The sequence below is a fragment of the Colias philodice genome, chromosome 28, assembly GCF_061535455.1.
Source record: "Colias philodice isolate Cphi_HAF_F1 chromosome 28, ilColPhil1 Martin Lab GWU primary, whole genome shotgun sequence".
In the NCBI taxonomy this organism is placed as follows: Eukaryota; Metazoa; Arthropoda; class Insecta; order Lepidoptera; family Pieridae; genus Colias; species Colias philodice.
Window position 1 is genome coordinate 4,764,893 of NC_143113.1, and position 23,061 is coordinate 4,787,953.

The 23,061-nt window shown below is 32.8% G+C and overlaps 1 protein-coding gene across 1 annotated transcript; it reads left to right on the forward strand.

The window, feature by feature from the left end:
* The first annotated feature begins 298 nt into the window (after positions 1–298).
* Positions 299–21,161, forward strand: Nadk2 (NAD kinase 2, mitochondrial). The gene is made up of 11 exons (XM_089712274.1): positions 299–611; positions 6,796–6,919; positions 7,687–7,851; positions 14,581–14,682; positions 15,481–15,589; positions 16,035–16,144; positions 16,646–16,763; positions 17,300–17,433; positions 18,432–18,571; positions 20,056–20,181; positions 20,852–21,161. Exons 1-11 carry the CDS (start codon positions 563–565, stop codon positions 20,974–20,976), a joined length of 1,302 nt encoding a protein of 433 aa, XP_089568400.1. The 5' UTR covers positions 299–562; the 3' UTR covers positions 20,977–21,161.
* The last annotated feature ends 1,900 nt before the right edge of the window (positions 21,162–23,061 follow it).

Sequence of the window (23,061 nt, forward strand, 5' to 3'; positions counted from 1 at the left end):
AGCCCCTTTTATTGTGTTGTGTTATTTTTGCTAATTAACATAGGCAGGAGTTAATATTTAATTGTAGATTGTCCTCCATAAATGCTCAAAATTAAAATTAATTCAGTCATACGCATCATGTGCAAATAATATCTAATTCAACTTTATCATATCCATATAATTATTATATTATGTGCAGTGTGTGCAAATCATATTGAAAGGAGGAAACATCTATTTCGTACATTGCGTATGAAAATCGATAATTTCGCATCACTCAAGTTGTCAATGTGACATTGACGTAAATGATTTTCCCCCCACCTCCAAAGTCCAAACTTTTTACTTGCTTTTGCTGGACTTATTTATCTTACAGAAATTTTAATTTCTTATTACATATCTATAATTTAATTGATAACTTATCAACTGAAATAAATTGCGAATTTATCGCAATCGTATTTACCACGCCTCCGTTTTAATAAGTAGTTCATTAACAGCTGTTAAAGTGATCGAACGTTTATGAAAGTTTCTATAGATAAGATTAAAGTTTATTTACGTGTTGATAATAACTGATATTAAAGTGTCCGGTATGTCGGTGTTAAATAATTTCACAGTGTCCATAGCTAAAGGATTGCGCCGTAAGTATTCAAGATTTATCAGATAAATCATATTTTTATAATGATAAAATAAATTAATTAATGATACGATAGCCGCGTGATCTGTTTCTAAAAGCTTCGTGACACACAGTAAATATACTCGTGTTCTATAATCTTTAATATTATATTTACTTAAATATGATTAGTGGGTTTTTTTATAAGTATGTGTATTATGATAGGGAATTATGTTTATTCTACAATGTTATACTACCAAAAAAAGTTGTGGGTATCTAGTATTGGGATGTTAAGATATTAATATATATTTAAGTAAAATATCATTTACCGGCTTTGCTCCGTTGTATTACCCGCAGTGCTCCTCTCCCTCAGATGATATATAGCCTATAGCCTTCCTCGATAAATGGGCTATCCAATACCGGAAGATTTTTTTAAATCAGACCAGTAGTTGCATGATATTAGCATGTACAAACAAACAAACAAAGCCTTCAGCTTTATAATATTAGTATAGATTAAAATATCAATTACCTATATGAAATTTTCACATCCTATTTCATGTTGTTATTTAATGAATAGAACTAAAAGTAGATTATCTTTATTTGTTGTTTCCAACTTATCAAACTTCACAAATTGCATTATATTACTTTAAAACATGATAATTATTTCATCAATTCTTGCACCAGCCTACAATTTGACAAGTAAAATATAAAACCGGCCAAGTGCGAGTCGGGCTCGCGCACAAAGGGTTCCGTAGCAGCAAATATAATAAATTACAGTTAAATCAACCTATCTCAAAAACTATAAGAGATACTTTGATCAAACCAAAAATCGTTGAAAGAGTTAATTAGCATGCATCACCTCTATTTTTTTTAGAATTTTATACCCCGTAGTTATAAAAATAGAGGGGGGGGGACATACTTTTTACGACTTTGAGAGCTGATATCTCAAAAACCGTTCACTTTAAGAAAAATGTTTTTTAGAAAACTTTATATCATTTTAAAAGACCTTTCCATTGATACCCCACACGGGTATGTACATCGAAAAAAAAAATTTCATCCCTCAGTTACATGTATGGGGGGCCCCACCCCCAATTCTTTTTTTTACTATTTAGTGTCATATTTTTGTAGCGGTTCATACAACACATATTCCCATCAAATTTCATCACTGTAGTACTTATAGTTTCCGAGTAAATCGGCTGTGACAGACGGACAGACGGACAGACGGACATGACGAAACTATAAGGGTTCCGTTTTTGCCATTTTGGCTACGGAACCCTAAAAACAGATAAAAAATTATTCCTAATAAACAAAGTATAATGTTCTGAAACAATTTCTTTTACTGCCTTATTTCCATGATATAGTGAAGTCTCATCCCATAGTGGGATAAGCGGCAGATGCATATTACATCTGTTTCACTGATCGATTTTCTTTAGGGACAAGTAGGTGATCAGCCTTCTGTGTCCTACCAGACCAAGACTTTTTTTCTCTCCGTCTCCACCAGGAATCAAACTCAGGACCCCTCGGTGTTACGCTCATGCCTCAACCACTGTACAGAGGAGGCGGTCGTTTCCATGATATACAATCACTTTAATAACAAACAACACCCTTCACCAACCTTATTGAAAATCGTTTGTTTTACTACTACCATATTCAGAACTAGCTGTTCCCCACGGTTTTATCTGCAGTGCTCTTCTCCTGTTGGCTTTAGCGCGATGATATATAGCCTATAGCCATATTCTGAAGAAGGCTATAGGCTATATATATAAAAATGGGCTATCTAACACCAAAAAATTTTTCAAATAGGACCAGAGTAGTTCCTGAGATTAGCACGTTCACACAAACAAACTCTTCAGCTTTATAATATTGGTATAGATTTGTCTATAAGGTCAATTGAACATTTATAAAAACATTTGATCAATGAAACAAGACATAAAATCAATTGCAAGCAACACTCTGTTAATTTAAACTAATTTATTTTATTGCACACATATACACTTGCCAATAATAAATTTCTGACCCAGTTAGATATTCTAACATGATATTATTAATAACTAGCGGTCCGCCCCGGCTTCGCCCGTGGTACATGTTTACGTTTTCTCTACATAAGAACCATCCTCGTACTTCAAGGAATATAATAAAAAAAGAATTAACGAAATCGGTTCAGCCGTTCTCGAGTTATGCGCTTACCAACACATTTTGCGATTCATTTTTATATATAAGAAGAGATATGACAAAGTACAAACAGGTTCTATTTATTTATTTCAATTGCTACATGGTAATATCAAAGAAAATATGGCTGGATTATAATATAGCAAGAATTTTTCCAATTGTACCAGTAGTTCCTGAGATTAGCGCGTTCAAACAACCAAACAAACATACTCTTCAGCTTTATAATATTATAGAGTGATTAAAGGTATGTTAAATGTAGATAATATCCATAATTGCACTTATGGCAAGCCGGGGTCGGCCACTAGTTGTATATAGAAATACATTAATTGTTTCATATTAATCGGGAAATTAATTGATATCTATTCCAAGAATTAGGAACATTAATTTCTATACAATAACACGTTTTACGATTGTACCAAGTGTGCAAGATAAAATAATATTAAATTCACATTACCACAGATTATAGCAATATTTGCATAATTATTTATTATCTTTTAAAGGTCAGTTTTGATAAAGATAACTCAAGCTTCAAATAGAAAGGATTATCATTAATATCTAGTTGTTTTGATCAGGAAGTAATATTGACTGACTGGTTGGCTTGGTTGGTAGTGGCCCTGCCTTCCAAGCCAGCGGTCGTGGGTTCGATTCCCACCTGGGGCAAATATTTCTGTGACGAACATAGATGTTTGCTCTGTGTCTGGGTGTTAATTATATCTATATAAGTATTTATTTAAAAATTATATATGTATGTTTATCAGCCATCTGGTTTCCATAACACAAGCGAAAGCTTAGTATGGGATCAGATTGTGCCGTGTGTGAAAATTTTCTATAAGCATTTGTTATTATTACCTATAGTTTTTGTTATTATTGATTTATGCCTCTGTTTATGTGGGAGTTTCCATACAGTATAATTTCTAGTGGAAAGTTAGGGCAAACAGGTAATTAAGTTTGTTATTAACTCTTTATTTAAAGAGAAAGACTTTTTGTATGTTTGATATGTATAAACGCGAATACTATCATATTAATTATTAAATTAAATATTATAATTCATGTTTCCATACAGTGAAGTCCCGTGTCTCCTAGTGGGGTAAGGGGCAGATGCATTATTCCAACATCTGTTTCACTGATTGATTTTCTTTAGGGACAAGTAGGTGATCAGCCTTGTGTCATGTTCATTTTTTTTTCTTCGTCTCCATTGGAAATCGAACCCAGGACCCCTCGGTTCTACGCTCACGCGTCAACCACTGTACCAAGGTCATAATAAGTAATTATTATGTTTCCATAATAATTATTAATTACTTATTATTTAGTAAAAATAAAAAAACTCCTTTAGTAACAAATGTAAATCATGCTGATTGTACTAAAACAACATCTTCATGGTAATAGGTACCTACATATACCAAAATGTGACTAAACAACAATAATATCCTGTTGTTGATAAATTAAAAACACCACACCCACTACAGAGTGAAAGAAGTAAACAAATTTTACGTATTTAGAACCTTCCGGTGTTTAGATAATGAATACAAAACAATGAAGCATACATACTTAGTGCTAAAAATAACTGTACTGTGTTTAAAAACAATAATAATCTTTCGGGTCAATTACCTACTTTACTCATCTATACTGATATTATAAAACTAAAGTATTTTTTTGGTTGAAAGCGCTAATCTCAGGAATTATAGAATACGATTTGAAAAATTATTTCACTGTTAGGTAGTCCATTTATTGAGGAAGGCTATAGGATATTTTGTAATAATATGTATTATTTAGTACTGAATCATTGCATCTGTACAATCATATGGTCTCTGAAAAGCAGTACAGATATACATTTTAATTAATGGTTACTGCTTTGCTGACGGGGAGTCCTTTTTGGCACTATTGCTATCTTTTTCTTTTATGTGTATAAGATTATTAAGATTTGTATTTTTTTACACAATAAAAAAATTATATATCACGCTAGGACCACTAAGAGCAGAGGAAAGCAGGTAAAACCGTGGGCAAAGCTAGTACATGTTATATTTCTGTCTGAATCAATATTTGATATACACAGTGTGGCTTCCAGTTATTTTAAGCGCATGCTTGATAACAGGTTTTCACATACTGCAAGTTTGAAACAAGTTACATTAACGGTATCTAAGTTCTATTTGTATAATAAGGTTTAGGTTTAAAATTAAGTAAAAAAAATTGTGATTGTGTGTTTCCAATGTAGTGTAGGTATGATACTAGGGAGATGAACATACAAAATTTAGTCTATTTTACACAAAAAATACTGTTTTGCATTCAGTATTTTTTTTTTTTTCATAAAAAATAATGTTTATAAAAACTGAATAAATGATTATCTAATTAGAATGTATAAAATTTAAAAATGGAATTTTACAACATAATATTATGGTTGATATGTATCATTTGTTTTTAGAAAGAATTTAAATGATAGTTCAAAATCCTTATGTGAAAAGAATAAATTAGTTTTTTAAGTGTTTTTTAATGAAATTCAAAAAACAGTCAAATTTTTCCTCTGTTATTTCCAAATACAAGCAAACATTTTTTTTCAATAAAATCCGAAAGTCGTTTGGTAAAACCAGAATGTCGTGGATTTATACACAATAACCTGATACAATCGAAGAAGATAAGATTCTTTCCGAATCGGAAAATAATGCATTTTATTTATAAATTTTAGTGTTCCGAGCACAGGTGTCAGAAGTGAAACTTCTTTGGCAAGTTTCAAAGATACCAAGATCGTCGCCTTACTCCATGACGTGACGGTATTTCTATGACGCGACTTTCAAATTAATTTAACTCTCAACCTAAAGAAGCATTACTTCAATTATAGGTAATAGGGCGTAGATGCGTTATACGCGCTCACGAAGTGGCACCATAAATTCGGGTCAAATGACCCGACTTGGATGTGTATGTCTCTTTTTTTTCGTATAGAAACTAGCGTGCCGTCTCTTTCTCGGTTTTCAAATGCTATACGTTTGACATGTGCGTAACCGGGGCCATCATTTTTCGAACAATTACATATAACGCATCTACGCTTTTTATATCGTTGACTTCAAAAGATAACATTCTTTCCGAGTCGGAAAATAATGCAATTTTTTCCAGTATTTATCAGTTAACCTATCAACTCCCACTGCTTATTTCCGGATCCCGATATATTAAGACACAGTATCGGAAAATTACGAACAGTTATAGGTCATTGGGACAGATCATAAATTCTTCAAGCAATTATCATTCATGCGTATTATCATTTTCGATTATTTAATCTGTTGTTTTTATCGTGCGAATAATCTAGAATAAATTCTTCATAACAAACAAATTATGACTCGTAAGGACGTTTACATTGTTTTTTTAGGATTAACATTCGTACTGCGTGAAATGGAAAATTCTTCTAAGTACATAATCTATACTTAATATTATAAAGCGGAAGAGTTTGTTTGTTTGAACGCGCTAATCTCAGGAACTACTGTTCCGATTTGGAAAATTCTTTCGGTGTTAGAAAGCTCATTTATCCAGAAAAGCTACTAAGACCAACAGGAGCGGAGCACTGCGGGTAAAACGGCGCTGCACAGCTAGTAATTAATATGTGACTGTTTAATAATTATGCGAATGCGAAAATGTATGGCTTTGTTTAGTGGTTTCGATACCCTTCTGGTTCGAAATGCAAAATTATTTATGTGGACAGTCCATTTAAAGAGGAAGGGTTAGGGTAGATGATAACATTAGACTTCGAGTTACGACCAATAGGAGTGGTATTGCAAAAATATTTCCGCTAGTAATTTTTTTCTAGATATTAAAATGTATCGTAGCCGGCCTTTTACAGTAATAAATACCTATACATTCAAAGTTTTTGAATGCGAAAACTCGATAAGGCAAATTTATGTACTCTTAATCTTCAATTCAATTCAATATTTTAATTTATGGCAGTACTGCGTTGCCACAATTTTGCAAATACTCTTAATCTTATCAGGAAAGTAAACAAATACAAAAAATATGACTAAAATTATTATAAATTCATACTGAAACTCTTAAATTATACCCAGGTTTAAGAAAGAAGGAATTATGCGACACAATACCAGATCGGCGGCAACACGATTCAAAAGACCAACGGCTGATGATGGAAAAGTGCCTCATAGTGTCCAAAGTCACCAGATACGAATATGAAAAGTGAGTTCTTTTCTTTTATAACCAAACTATACTATACTATTTTTTTGACGTGACAACGTCTTATAATTCGATAGAGCCGGCTGCACGCACGAAAAAACATGACTCATGCGGCGTTACCTCGCTCTGAGGCGTTCCATGTGCGAGCGAGAGAACGAGCGACAAAGAAGCACAACACGTTCAACTATCGTCAGTAAACCGACTTTACAGACAACCAATTTTTTTTATGTTGTTTTTAAAACGAATATTTTAAAAGCATGGATTGTGGTATAGTGAAATCTGTTTATTTTTTTAGCTTCTTAAGTTTTTTTGTGATACCTACGTAAGCTACAGCACTACCAGTATAACCAGTTCAGTTTTTTTTATAATTCATCCTCAAACTTTCATATTTTTAATAAGTATGTTAATTTTACAATAATTTTTTCTCTTTCTTCATTTCTATACTGCATTTTTTTAGTCTATACTTACCCTTTGTATTTATTGTAGTTATGATGCTTTTAATTGATCAATGCCATACTTTTGTGGAAGTGTTATATTTAGTATTTTCTAGTGTTTGATTTTACGCGAGTATTATACATTTAGAAGTAGCAATTTTTGAATGACCGTCAAGACGTATAACATCTCAGTCTCCCTGTGACCACGCGCTCGCTGTAAAGTGTTCCAAACGTCGGGAAAATAATATAATGAATAAATCGCGTTTAAAATCCGTTAAAAAGTCTTTAATTTCTAAGTGTTATATTTATTTCAATATTTTGTTATCTCCATTCCAGGCACAGCCACGACAATATATCCGATTCAGAATTAGAAAAAATACTGCGCAAGCGCGGCTCCGACTACGACGCTATGATAACCAACCATAGAGAGCAGAAGGCGTTTGAGGAAAATGTCGCCAAGAGTTTCAAAAACATGGGCCTAAAGGTGGAAATGGCTAGCCGGTGTGTATGAAATATGTATGAATTATTAATGGGGGGTTGGGAGACAAAAAATTTACAAAAAAATGAAACAAAAAATTTTTTTTGTGAATTTTTTGTTATTGATTTGGGAAGTTGCGGAGTTTTTTATCACAAAGGATTTCTCTATGTAAAGAAAATCTTGTGTAAATCACTACATAGTATAAAACAAAGTCACTTTCTCTGTCCCTATGTCCGTTTTAGATCTATCAAACTACGCAACGGATTTTGATGCGGTTTTTTTTAATAGATAGAGTTATTCAAGAGGAAGGTTTTAGTATATAATTTATTAGGTTTTAGTCAAAGCGGGCGAAGACGCGGGCGGTAAGCTAGTGAGAACTAAATATAAAAACATCTATTATTCATCTTCTATAAATATAAAAATCACTGTAAATACTTGATCATATTATGTTGTTTCATCCAGATGAGTTTATCCAAACAGTACCTTGTAAAAGAGTCAATATACATAAAGTAAACAAGCCACTTGTGTGTTGATTATCCGCGCTAATTGAGCAAGGTCAATCAAATCATTTCAAATCAAATCATTTATTTATTTCTCCTCACAATTCCCAATCACATAAATTAATCTACATGCATACAAAATTATCAAACAATAAGTTGGAGTTGGAGGAGCTGGTGTCTGAAATGGGTTTTAACCGGTATCACAGATCACCAGGTCCCCGCCCTCGGAACCAAAAAACAATTACAAAAATATGTTACACATAATTCATAAGTTTGTGGTTAGGTAGTGAGAACGACATAAGTTTATTGTTATTTAAAATTTACAAAAATAAAAATTAAAAAATATACCTACATATGTGTTTGTGTGTGTGTGTTGTGTGTGTGTGTTGTGTGTGTATGTTTGTGTGTTGTGAGTGTGTGTGTGTGTGCGCGCGTTTATGTTTGTGTGTCATACATATTTTAAAATTCATCCATTTGTTTATTTATATTTTAAATAAAAATAAAAATAATTTACACTGAAAGCAATTTTATCATTTTACCTACTGTAATAAATAATTTATTATTAGATATACTATTAATATTAATTTCATATTTACTAACATCACAAATTTCACAATTTAAAGCAAGTTTTCTGTAGCAGCATAATCCAATTTTTGAATCCATTCCTTTACCACACGTTTACACTTGTCAGTTGTTAGTGAAAAAATTGAGAGAATTTCGTTTAATTTATTGTAGATATTAGGGCCCTGGTAACAAAAAAAGCGATGTGAAAATTTTGTACTAAACTTATTTGTTTCACAAATTTTGCCCCTTCTGCGTGACGCGTTAGCCCGCTCAAGGCTGAAGGTAGTAAGAGAATGTTGGCGTACAGCTGTGTGAAGAATAAATAATTGTCGTACAGTTAGTACCCTGGTCATCACATAAACGTCCTTTGTAGGGTGAAAGAAAGGCAGAAATTTTATAACTTTTAAGACAGCTCGTTGTGCTCTTTCTATCTTAATAAAATAAGTTTTAGGAGCACCACCCCAAGATGTTATGCAATAGGTCAACAGTGACTGGCATAGGGCTTTATATACTGTTATAATGAGTTGTTCATCAGCAACATGTCTTAAGTTTTTGAAAATTGAGATAAGCTTACGGGTGCGAGTGGCTATTAAGTTAATGTGTGATTGAAAATTCAATTTATCGTCTATAATAACGCCCAGGTATTTTATTGATTCAGTACTATTTATTCTAGGACATGTGCAGTTTGGATCATTTTTGTTACAAGAGTGTGTAATTAAACTATGCATATCAGTTTTATCAGTATTTTTCATAGAGAAAGTTATATACTTTGTCTTATCGATGTTTAATGTTAGGGAATTTTCATGTAACCACTCAGTAACTTCATTTAGTCCTTGTTGGGCATTTAAAAATACTTCATTCCACGTATCACCGCTGAATACCAAAGATGTGTCATCAGCAAAGGTAATGATTTTAGCTGATGGAAATTTAAGTTTACACAGATCATTAATATAGACGAGAAACAAAGTAGGGCCTAAAATACTGCCCTGTGGGACGCCATAGTTGATAGGAGCCTCATCACTGATAACATCGTCAATTATTACACATTGCGTTCGATCAGTCAAATAGCTTTTGAACAGATTCAATTGTATATCCCTAACACCTAAGCATTCAAGTTTGTTTATCAAGATCGGGACAGAGACTGTGTCAAAAGCCTTGGCCAGATCCAGAAATATTGCTAATGTTTTCTTCTTTTTATCCATATTAGTCACAATAAAATTTGTAAGTTCGTGTACAGCATCAGAAGTCGATTTGTTAGCTCTAAAACCGAATTGAGCTGAAGACAAAAGCTTATTCTTCTCTAAAAAGTCAACAAGCCTTTTATTCATGACTCTTTCCAAAATTTTTGACAAAGCTGGAAGGATAGAAATTGGCCTGTAGTTATTAACACAGTCCCTGTCTCCGCCCTTGTGGATTGGATGGATTCTTGATTTTTTTAAAACTTTAGGAAATTGTCCTGTTGATATTGACAAGTTACAAATATATGTTATATGAGGAGATAAAATTTCACAAAAATTCTTTAGGATATTGGAAGAAATCAGATCGAGACCAACAGCGCAATCACTTTTTAGATTCCTTATTATAGATTTGACTTCATCTTCAGTGGTAGGTAGCATAACAAAAGAATGGGGGTTGGAAACATGTGCTGAAGAGCCTGTCCGTCTGATATGTTTGTTTCGGTTTATTTTTTCTGCCAACTTTTCGCCAATATTAACAAAGAAGCTATTAACGTCATTTATAGATTGCTTAGAGTTATTGCTTAATAGGAGTTCGGATGAATTATTTTTAATTTTCGATGTATTTGTGATCTCTTTGATGGCTTTCCATAGTCTTTTATTATTATTTTTAGCATTTTGTAGTTGTAATTTCTCGTAATCTCTTTTTAATTTTTTAATCAAGGACGAACAAAAATTTCTGTATCTCTTATAAGTAACTTTTAAGATATCGTTATTTGGTTCTTTTTTAGTTTTTTTGTATAGATTATCTCGATTTTTGAGACATTTTAAGATTCCTTGTGTCATCCATGGCTTAAGAATTCTCCTTCTCTTAGACTTTACGGTCTCAGTAGAGTTCGCAACTATCAGAGTTCGAAGACTATTTATAAAGAAGTTAACAGCATCATCTATATCAGGAAATGTGTAAAGAGGTTTAAAATCTGTTTCATTTAAATCAATACCTAATTTATCATAGTTTATATGTGTTACATGTTTACTGGGTTTTAAGATTTTATTTATGGAAATATAAAGAACTACACTATTATGATCAGTAAGAGATGTTGGAAGTATAAGACAATGAGCAGCTAGTTTAGTTTTAAGTAAAACGTGATCTAAGCATGATTTATAGCGAGTAGGAAGAGAATGAGCCGGTTGAATGCCATGGAATGCAAGCATTTCTAAATAAGTGAAGGCGTTTATATCCGAGCAATTTTCGCTAATGTCAATATTAATGTCACCCACGATAATTATATTCTGAGTGGAAGAATAATTCATCAAAATGCTGTTTAGAGATTGAATAAAGTTGTTTATATTTTTATACCCTGGAGGTCTATAAATAGCAATAACGATAGTATTACGATCTGGTTGAAGAATAACACAGTTTGCGTCCACTATTTGTGGTTCCGATACCAGAGTAACTAATTCATTTCTATAATACACCACGACGCCTTCGTTTTGAGTACGATTGTTCGTACTAGCGTGATAGTGGTACCCTTCCATAATTGGTATATTATAATTAAGTGACAGCCAACACTCCGTCAAGACAACATAGTCCCACAAAACTCCACTGCTGGTAAGAATCGCTAATAGGGCATCAAAATTACAATTTAAGCTACGTATATTTTGCTGGAAAATTTTTAAACATTTTTTAGAAACTGGAAGGTGAGACCGACAGTCTTCAATATCACACATAGTAGATTCAGCTATGTTAAAGGAATCTATGTCTTTGTGTATTTGATTAACATCATCGAATTTTAAATAATATGATATAATACTGATTGTTCATTATATAAAAGGGCGTAGACGATTTTTTAAGACAATACAAAATAACGATACCTTCTACATTTGTACATAGAAACGTATATAGTGTATTTAAAATTGGGGTTTTTTTAATTGCGACAAAGAGAAAACCTAATATTATAGCCTTACAACAACAAGCAGTTGTGTCTAAATTAGCTAAGCAATATTTACTTTTTTTTAAACGGATTATAAAAGCGGTTGTATTGTAGAGGAAGTGCAAATAACATTCAGATCCACAATCAATATAAATGGTAGTTATGATGTAGTACTGGAGGATGAATTTGAATTTGGTGTCGTTTATAAAATGATAAAAATATGTGTTTCTGAAAATAATTAATGTATAATTAATATGTGTATATGTAATGTGTTTGTTGAAATTGTTTACATTCATTTTAGCAATAAATACATAATAAGTTGGAAGTAAAAAATAGTTTACAAAACTAAAACAATTAAACTTTACAAAGATTAGTCATTTTGATATACATAAGGATGTTAGAATATCTTGCGAGTTTACGCGAATTGCTTGACTACCCTCCTTTTTCTTCAAATAAACAAAACCTCGGGATGTCCAACAATAGCTGTAGTTATTGGTTTTTGCAAAATCTCGGGCTAAATAAAAAAGGTGTCTTGTTTTTGCGGTAAGAGATTCTGACATATAGACCTGTTTAGACGGTCCTTCAATTTCCAGATTTGTAGAGTTGAAGAAATTTGGTTTATTTATCTGATTATATTTTTTTAATGACTGTAAAAAATTTTCCTTAGTTATAACTGAATTAAATTCAACTATCAGAGATTTCATGCCTTGAGAATTTGCTTTAGTACGGAATACATCAAAGATATCCGAAGTAGCGACAGGAACACTTAGGAATTTGCCCGTGTTGATTACTATTTTAAAAAGGTCTTCTTTGGATTCCGGTATACGTGAAGGTATGTTTCTCAATTCTAGGCTAGCTCTTTTTTGATGCCTTTCAAAGTTTTCGATTTTATCTACGAGCATATTCGTGTTATTAAGAAGTGCTTTCTTTTCGCTTATTAAGGTATTAAATTGTTCTTTTAAATCATCGTATTGTTTTGAAATGAATTCCGTTGTCTTACAGAAATTTGATAGTGATTTATTCATTTCTTCAAATCTGTTAAGCAAGGAGGCATATTTTTTTTCTTGTTCATCTTTAAATTCCGTAAACATCTTTTTAAAATATTCCTTTAAATCACTCAATTCTTCACCGTGCTCCAGTTTGCGTTTACGTCTTTGGCTTATATTTATAGTTTGTCTTCCATAAGACGGAGTATTTGAGTCCGATTCGGTATCACATTTTGATTTAGATGAGCCAGTCGGTGGTGTTCTTTTAAGGGGCATTATGAGTCCCAAAAAATAAATAAAAAGAAAATAATAAAAATAAAATATAAAAAATTCAATATATTCTGTTGGGACTAGAACTCGCTTTCCTCAAGACGTTGTCTCGTCCGTACTGCGGTCCAACTAGCTAAGACGACATTAATGGACGTTGTGAATTTTTTGTACAGTTTTTAGCGTTTTAATCTCTTTTACTGATGTTCTCCTAGTACATTTATTTGTAATTTTACTTCAACGCTTGCTCTTTTACTCACAGATTGTTTCACTCGCACATCCACAGCGACGCTAAATAACTTCGTACGGTTTATGCTCGCCTGGTACTGCTGACTTTAGTTTCGATTTAATTTAATTAATTATTCGCAAATAAAAATATTTTTAGAGAAACGAACACAAACACGTCCACTCTGACTGAGATCCGAGGGGGAAGAGGAATATTACAAGTTTCCTTGTCATAAATAATGATAACATATGTATTTTATATTAATATCTTCTTATATATAAAAATGAATCGCAAAATGTGTTGGTAAGCGCATAACTCGAAAACGGCTGAACCGATTTCGATAATAAGTAATTTCGATAAAAAATAATTTCGGTCATAAGCTCCAAAAAATCAGAAGTTTGTTTATTTATTAGTTTAATAATATTACAACAATTTCCTAGTCATAAACACACTGATAACATATGAAATAATAACAAATATGAATAAAAACCACGCCTATAAGATTTGCAAATAGTGGTCATGATCTTCAGGCCATGTACATAACATGAACAATTATATCGATTTTAAATATATTTAATAGTTAATACGCAAGTAATTGAGCAGTGATGATCGAGGCGCCCCACTTCATTAAAAAGTTGGTGGCAGTACGGATAGATTTAAATTTTCAATAACGTATTATTCATAAAACTAATTCAGTTGGTAAAAAAACATTATGATAAATGAATTACGACACTATAGGTAGGCTATGTAGATAAGAATGTAAATAATAGAATGATAACGCACTTTCTATACATACGGGTATGTGAGCGTAGCCAGGTGCTAAAAATTCAGCAAAAAATTCAAAAATTCATTGCAATTCGGTTGGGTAAAATATTTTATTATTTTTTATTTTAGGTGTATTCATGTTAGTAAAAAGTGTTTTTGAAGTAAAACTTCTTTAGGCACGTTGAGAGTAAAATTTCAAGGTCACATCATGGAGTAAGGCGACGATTTTGGTATCTTTTAATCATGCCAAAGAAGTTTCACTTCTGACACGTGTGCTCGGCACACACGCTCTTTTGTTTAGTATATTATATTATTTTATTTACATTTATTTACAGATTAACATATAACGAAGAATTAATAAACTGGTGCGACGTGGTGGTGCCGTGCGGTGGGGATGGGACATTTTTACTGGCTGCTTCTAGGGTTAGAGACGCCAAGTGAGTTATTATCCCATTATCTCACTATGTGGGATTTTCTTTATAGTCAAATAAATTATAATCTGTTCAATTTTGAGTCTTTTGTCTGATTTTATGCTAGTTTTAAAAATTAGTTCTATGTTAAGTTCTGTTGTCCATTTTTTATTGACATAGTGTGCAACAAAATAAAATATATTTTGATAAATAAATAAGATATATAATTATTATAACACAGGAAGAATAAACTCAAACTCAACTGTATCGATTTTAAAAATGATTTTACAATTAGAAAGCTTAATGTGTGTGGGAAAAAGACAGCTATATTATAGGTCGTCTAGCGTCATCACTTTCCCACACTGCAAATAATACTGCTTTAAGACTACACTTTAACTCCCCTGGAGCGTGTACAACATAAACAAAGTTACTGGAAAAGTCGACAAATCCTCTTTAAGGTCAGAAAAAAATATTCATTGTTTTTGACCACCTTGTACGATTTCTAATCATTTCCAAGATATTCGATTTTAATTGTTTTTTTTAAGCTATTGCATAGCTTCTATCGCGGGCCTTGAGGGCGGGGACCGAATCGAGAAATTCCGTAACGAAAAAATCTCACGCTCCCCACGGGGACGGGCGCGGAGGTGTGGCTTGAAGGCATAGCATGCAATAGCTTTACCGCGGCAGTCCCCGAGTGACACACGTGTTTTTTTATTATAAAAGTACCCGATTATCAGCGATCAGCTTTATATTTTGACTTTTAACCCGGTACATATTTAACTTTGAAAACATTTTACTACAACATATTGTAATAATAAATTACAGTAAACCAGTGATAGGCTTCAACAGCGCACCACACAAGTCTGTCGGCCGGCTTTGCTTGCCCACGTGGTGTTCCAACGACGTTAAGGGCGCGCTACACGCGTTGAAAGAGGTATTTATTATTATAACTGCAGGAACACAGATACAGATAAACAAACTTATTAACTCATGCACTAACTCACTAACTCGTTTATAAATCAAGGCAAGAGTGATTAGGCTCTATCTAGGCAGGCATGCCCATTCATAGACTGCATCACTACTTACCATCGGGTAATGGTGCAGTCAAATGCCTGGCTATTTCTAATTAAAAAAAAAATCACTCAGTCACTTATAATCTCACTCGTGCAGTTATAAACTCGCTCAGTCACTTAGAATCTCACTCAGGCACTTATAAACTCACTCAGTCACTTATAAACTCACTCAGTCACTTACAGCATATAATTTTAAATGGATGGACTTAAAAATAAAATATCCGTGTAAAAAATAATTCCGCGGACCAATGCGGGTAAAACCGCGTGGCACAGCTAGTTAATTATATACTTAACATAAATTTGCAGGGTAGATTCCGTTGGATGCGTCGTTCACGAATACGCACCACTATAACTAGCGAGCCGAAACTGTTGGACACTATAACACCCGTGGATCTGCACACTTTGCACTATTGTAGGTGAGTTTGTGCCATTTTAGTGCACTTTAAGTGTCAAGTTAGGTGCATTTTAACTGTCATTTTGCAAATAAACACTTGAAAACTTTGCAAAGAGTCCCAAAGTGTTGATTCGCACACTTCGCACTATCGTAGGCGAGATTGGTGTCAATTTAGTGACATTTTAGTGTCATTTAAGGTGCCAATTTAAGAGAGATAAGTTTATTTTTCATATAATAATAAATAAAATAATTATGGAGAAAAATAGATTAATCAAATACCTGATGTCGGTGACAGCGTTCATGTGAAGTGTTTGGAAATTATAAAAAAAAAAATAACCCATTGAGCCCCGAACGGCTCGATCGGTCCACGACACAATAGATTTTCTATTGTGTCTGTGATTCTGGGGCCTGAGTTATTATTAACCTAGTATAAAATAATCATACATATTAAATACGTTTTTACTATTTTTATCCATCCCTTACGATTAACCACACAATAATTAAATAATATATATTTTTACAGATATCCCCCAGTATCAAACCAAGAAGACGGACAAGATACAAACGAGCGGTGTACAGACGGACAAACAGACGAAACGAGCTTGGCCACTAAAGTATTGCCGTTTTTGGCTTTAAATGAGGTATGAACGAGCTACTTTTGTATTAAAAATAATTGCAAAATTATTTTTGGAACATTGCTCCGCTCCTATCGGTCGTAACACATCACTACATAGTATAAAACAAAGTCGCTTTCTCTGTCCCTTTATCCCTATGTATGCTTAAATCTTTAAAACTACGCAACGGATTTTTATGTGTTTTTTAAATAGTGATTCAAGAGGAAGGTTTTAGTATATAATTTATTAGGTTTTAGACAAAGTGGGCGAAGCCGCGGGTGGAAAACTAGTAAGTATATAAAATATAGCCTTTCTCGATAAATCTACTACTATCTATCCAATAATTTCTTTTTTTTCACTAGTTCGTGAGATAAGCAGAACCAATCATCCAAACAAACTATTTCTCTTTATAAAAACAAAAAATAAAGACTTCTTAATGGTGAAATAATAAAAAAAACAGTCTCGTAGTTTTTTACCGAAACTAACAAACAAAGAAAAAAATCAAATCCTTCAGCTTTATAGTGATAATTATAATTATTATAGGTATTTATTTATATTTTCAGGTATTCATAGGTGAAAGTGTAACATCAAGAGTATCACTACTTCGACTGAAAATAGACAACGGCAAATGGACGCACACAAAAAGTTCCGGCTTGTGTGTGACCACAGGTACCGGTAGTACCTCTTGGCATTACAGGTAAAGTTGAAGTGATAATTTATTAAGAGGGGGTATAAAGCAAAATTACCAATCTTCTATTAGATGATACGTGTAATATTCAAGACCAAATCTAAAAAATAAAATATATATCGAACTAGATGATTTTTTCTAGGATTCTGTTTTATCAAAAACATAAAATATTATGACAGACATTACAGGTAATTTTACCTGTATATATGAAATATATTAGCTGCGTCCCGCGGTTACACCCGTGTAAATACGCTTTTCCTTTTTATTTTAATACTAGCTTTCCGCCCGCGGCTTCGCCCGCGTTTTCAGAGAAAAACCCGTTCCCGTAGGATTTCCGGGATAAAACCTATCCTATGTCCTTTCTCGGGTATCAAAATATATCTATACCAAATTTCATGCAAATTGGTTCAGTAGTTCAGGCGTGATTGAGTAACAGACAGACAGACAGACAGAGTTACTTTCGCATTTATAATATTAGTATGGATTCCTGCGGGAATATAAATTGTTTTAGTTTTTTTCATCATTATATAACAAGTTAAGGAAAAGATTTGACTCTAGATGGTTTTCTTTAATAATTCGTGGCTAAAGGTACCCGTATTACCTTTTGGCATTACAGGTAAAGTTGAAGTATTAATTTACAATTGTTTATGACTAGAGAGTAATTTTTTGAAGTGAAACTTCTTTATCGGGGTTGGAAAAAAATTTAGTGTAACATTTTTTCGTTACACGTGACATTTTTCCGTTACGTGCCATCTTTTTCTTATCCCTACCACCCGTGATTCGACGTATTTCTGTCAAGTTGCATATATAGTAAATTATTTTTTGAAAAATAAGGTCATAAAGAAGTTTCACTTCTTACGTGTGTACACTAGTACACGCATACATTTTTTTATTTTAAAGCAACAGAGTACAATAAATTCATGCTTGACAAATACCTAAATTGGTCGATTTATAAATTAGAAATTGCATTTCAATAAAAACTAATACATTTTTTATTACAATTTCAGTATAAACTGTCTCCGTACACACTCAGTGTTGGAATTAATGAAAATATTGCAAGACGAATACAACATAAGTTTGGACACGTCTTTGGAAAAAGCGCGGGAAGTTACAGAGAAATATAATCAAAAGTTAATGTTCCCGCCTGGTAAGTTCTATCCTACTAATATTATAAACTAGCTTTCCGCCTGCAGCTTTGTCTAAAACCTAATAAATATATATAAATATATATATAAACCTAATATATATAAATCTCGTGTCACAATGTTTGTCCTCAATGGACTCCTAAACCACTTAACCGATTATAATAAAATTCGCACACATGTGCAGTTCGATCCAACTTGAGAGATAATAATAATAATAAAATAATAATAATAATAAAGCCCTTTATTCTGAAATCAGTAAACAATTCAACATAATCTAACACTATACATAAATAAATTTTTGTTTATTTTACAATATGTCTCTAATTTCAGTGTGCCTGTTGGCATAGGCCTCCTCCAAAAACTTCCACTGGCTTCTGTCATTTGCCACCCTTCTCCACTTTGCACCTGCCGTCAGTTTCAGATCGTCTTCCCATTTTACTTTTTGCCTTCCTCTATTTCGTTTTCCATCTCTTGGGTACCACTCAGTTGTAGCCTTGCTCCATTTCTTGCAACTTGAGAGATAGGATAGTTTAAACATGTAGGTACCACGGGCGAAGCCGGGGCGGAAAGCTAGTCCTACTAATAAATAAATAAATAGTTTAAGACAATTTTCACACACCGCACAATCTGATCCCATACTATGCTTTCGCTTGTGTTATGGAAACCAGATGGCTGATAAATATACATATATAATTTTTAAATAAAAACTTATAAGTATAGATAATTAACAGCCAGACACAGAGCAAATATCTATGTTCATGACACAAATATTTGCCCCAGGTGGGAATCGAATCCACGACCTCTGGAAGGCAGGCAAGACCAACCAAGACAACCGGCCAGTTTAATATTATAAATGCGAAAGTTTGTGAGGATGTATGTGTATGTATGTTTGTTACTCTTTCACGCAAATACTACTGAACCGATTACAATGAAATTTAGCACACATATAGAGGGTAACTTGGATTTACACATAGGATATGTTGATGATATGTTTTATTTATTGACATTATTTTAAAAGAGCAACTATGGAGTTTCTTGCCGATTCTTCTCCATAGATACTGCTTTCCGAATCGGTGGTAAATGTTAAAAAATACTATGTAATGACGATTCGAAAGTGCTACTAAATAGTAGTCTAATTGAATAAATGAATGTTTGAGTTTGATAGGTTTTATCCCGGAAATCCCACGGGAACGGGAACTATCATATTATTATTTTTCCTTCTTTTTCAGTTTCATGACTTTATCATATACTAGCTGTGCTCCGCGGTTTCACCCGCGTGGCTCCGCTCCTGTTGTTCTTAGCGAGATGATATATAGCCTATAGCCTTCCTCGATAAATGGGCTATCTAACACCGAAAGAATTTTTCAAATCGGACCAGTAGTTCATGAGATTAGCGCGTTCAAACAAACTCTTCCGCTTTATAATATTGGTATAGATAAGTGTTTTTTTTAGTTTCTAAAACATTTTTTTCTTCTTATTTTTCCAGATTCAGAACAACTAGCCTATTCAGTCCGGGAATACATAACGTTCGAAGAGTGGCCCACACCGCGGGGGTTGCGGGTTCGAGACCGGGCGGAGACTGTGTGCGTGCGGTCGCATTGTACTGACGCGGGTATGTTTGTTTGTGTGTACGTGTGTACGTTGAAAAATTAAAAAAAAAAGTATGCGTGTACTAGAGTACACACGTAAGAAGTGAAACTTCTTTATGACCTTAAAAATGTCACGAGTATGGCGTAACGCAAAAATGACACGCGTACGGCGTAACGCAAAAATGTCACGCGTACGGCGTAACGCAAAAATGACACGCGTACGGCGTAACGCAAAAATGTCACGCGTACGGCGTAACGCAAAAATGTTACACTAAATTTTTGTCCAACCCCGATAAAGAAGTTTCACTTCTAAAAATTGGTATAAAAATGTAAATGTAGTGTAAAAATGTAAATGTTAAGTTTATAAAATGTATTCTTTAAGGTCTACAATAAAGTATTTTTGAAGTGAAACTTCTTTATCGGGGTTGGAAAAAAATTTATTGTAACATTTTTTCGTGACGCGTGACATTTTTCCGTTACGCACCATCTTTTTCTTATTTATGACCTTATTTTTCAAAAATAATTTACTCTATGCAACTTTACAGAAATACGTCGAATCACGCGTGGTAGAGATAAGAAGAAGATGGCGCGTAACGAAAAAATGTTACACTAAATTTTTTTCCAACCCCGATAAAGAAGTTTCACTTCAAAAATGTATTTAATTAGATAATAATAGATAATTATTTTTTCCAGGTTTAGTAATAGACGGTAGCGTCTCATTTCCATTCAACGACGGAACTCAAGCGCATTTGGAAATACATCCAGAAGATTCGCTCATGACTGTTTGTATGGATGATACACTGCCTTATTCTACATAAATATATAAAAAATTGAGGTGTGAAATAATATCAAACACAAAAAAAATATTGAACTGTCTAAATATTGTTAAGTCTACGTGATGTTGTAATGTCCCGTCTAATTAAATGAATAAATAATTATACTGAGCTGTCTAAATATTGTAAGCTCTTTGTCAAAGTGTGATGTCTAATTGTATGTCTTCATTAAAAAAAATGGTATAAGTTATTTCGTGGTTATTTCTAAATTTGATGTATGGAAAATGATGATAATATGTAATATGTCTTGTCGGAAAGTTTTTAAGGATATTTTTTATGGCAGCGTATTGGTAGATTAAATTTTATTTGTGGCCAGTCTAAATGTTAATAAGTCGACATTCATGATATTATGGCTTCAAAAAGCACGTAATTTGTGTCTAAAAATTATAGTTTTTTTTATGACGCAATGAATAATCACATAAATTCGATTTATTGTGTCTCGTCTAAATCTTATAAAGGCTACTTCAGTTATTTGTGGTCGGTCTAATTTTTATTTGGAAAGGAGTGCAATATGTAATGTTATTCTAAATATATTCTAATAGTTATTAATAACTCAGGCCCCGGAATCACAGACACAATAGAAAATCTATTGTGTCGTGGACCGATCGGGCCGTTCGGGGTTCAATGGGTTAAGGCTACTTTGACAAGAAGTAATAATAAATATTATACTGTATGTAATCGTTAAGTGTGCACAGGCAATTATTCCGTAACTATTGCAGATATTAAAAAAAAATTAATTGATATCGAAAATACGTAATGAGTAAAATGGTAATTAATAAGTTTAAAAAAAAATGTGTGCGTGTACTAGTGTACACACGTAAGAAGTGAAACTTCTTTATGACCTTATTTTTCAAAAAATAATTTACTATATGCAATTTTACAGAAATACGTCGAATCACGCGTGGTAGGGATAAGAAAGAGATGGCGCGTAACGGAAAAATGTCACGCGTAACGAAAAAATGTTACACTACATTTTTTTCACACCCCGATAAAGAAGTTTCACTTCAGTAAAACTAGAAATATCCAAAAATATTACATTAACACGTAATAATTGCCTGTGCACACTTAACGATTACACCCTGTATATTCAATATTGTCTTAAAAATATTAATTGTATGTAACTCAAGGAATTTTTTTTAAATACTTGCAGCTATTTTATTAAAATTGATACATTTTTTACTTTGCCTTATCTGAATTTTATTCATTATTATATATATACTAGCGGTCCGCCCCGGCTTCGCCCGTGGTACATATGAAAAATAGATGTTGGCCGATTCTCAGACTTACCCGATATGCACAGAAAATTTCATGAGAATCGGTCCACCCCATAGAAATCTAAATAACAAGACACTAGAAGTCGTAAGCGTGCGTGACCTTGTCGCCACTCAGGTGATTTTCACATCACCAGTGCATTCGTCACTGTTCAGTTGCTCTGGAGACGTATGAGTGTATACATGGTGTGTTTCAGCAATTCCCATTGCGGAAATTCTTCCACAAGTTGTAATTATACTTATAAAGGAATAATATTTCATCGGAAAATATATTTTTTTAGAAATAATGCCGTTTTTCCTTAAAATTATAGAATATTTACAAGTATTACGAGTGTCACCATAGTAATCGAAATAACAATGAATGACACAGTCGACCATTCTTATTATCACGTTTGTTCGTATTGGACCAAAAAGTCTCATATACTTAGGGATGTTATTCTAAAATAAACCGTAAATTCGAGCGTTACCCAGCAAGCACATAAATTGTATATTAACCAAAAATATATACAGAATTATGACTTGAAGTTATATTAATTATTTAAATCGTCACTATCCAAATATAAGTACTTTATAAAGGCATTTGCTTCATCAAATAATGCTAACTGTTATATTATGGTTACCAAAAAATTGTTACAATGTCAAAAATCTTAAATAAACGTAGGATAATTCTAAATTACAGCTTCTAAAACAGCTTTCAAACTTATAGTAATACTATTATCTTATATTGGTAATTTTAATAACGTTACGCTCTAAATAAGCATAAATAAATTATTTTATAGTGCCTTTGAACGTATGTTGG

Bases quoted from the DNA above. Each gene is read 5' to 3' on its own strand.
- Nadk2 (XM_089712274.1), top strand. From the start codon at position 563: ATGTCGGTGTTAAATAATTTCACAGTGTCCATAGCTAAAGGATTGCGC. The intron at 16,145-16,645 runs GTGAGTTTGTGC...ATATTTTTACAG, and splicing joins CACACTTTGCACTATTGTAG to ATATCCCCCAGTATCAAACC. The intron at 16,764-17,299 runs GTATGAACGAGC...TTATATTTTCAG, and splicing joins CGTTTTTGGCTTTAAATGAG to GTATTCATAGGTGAAAGTGT.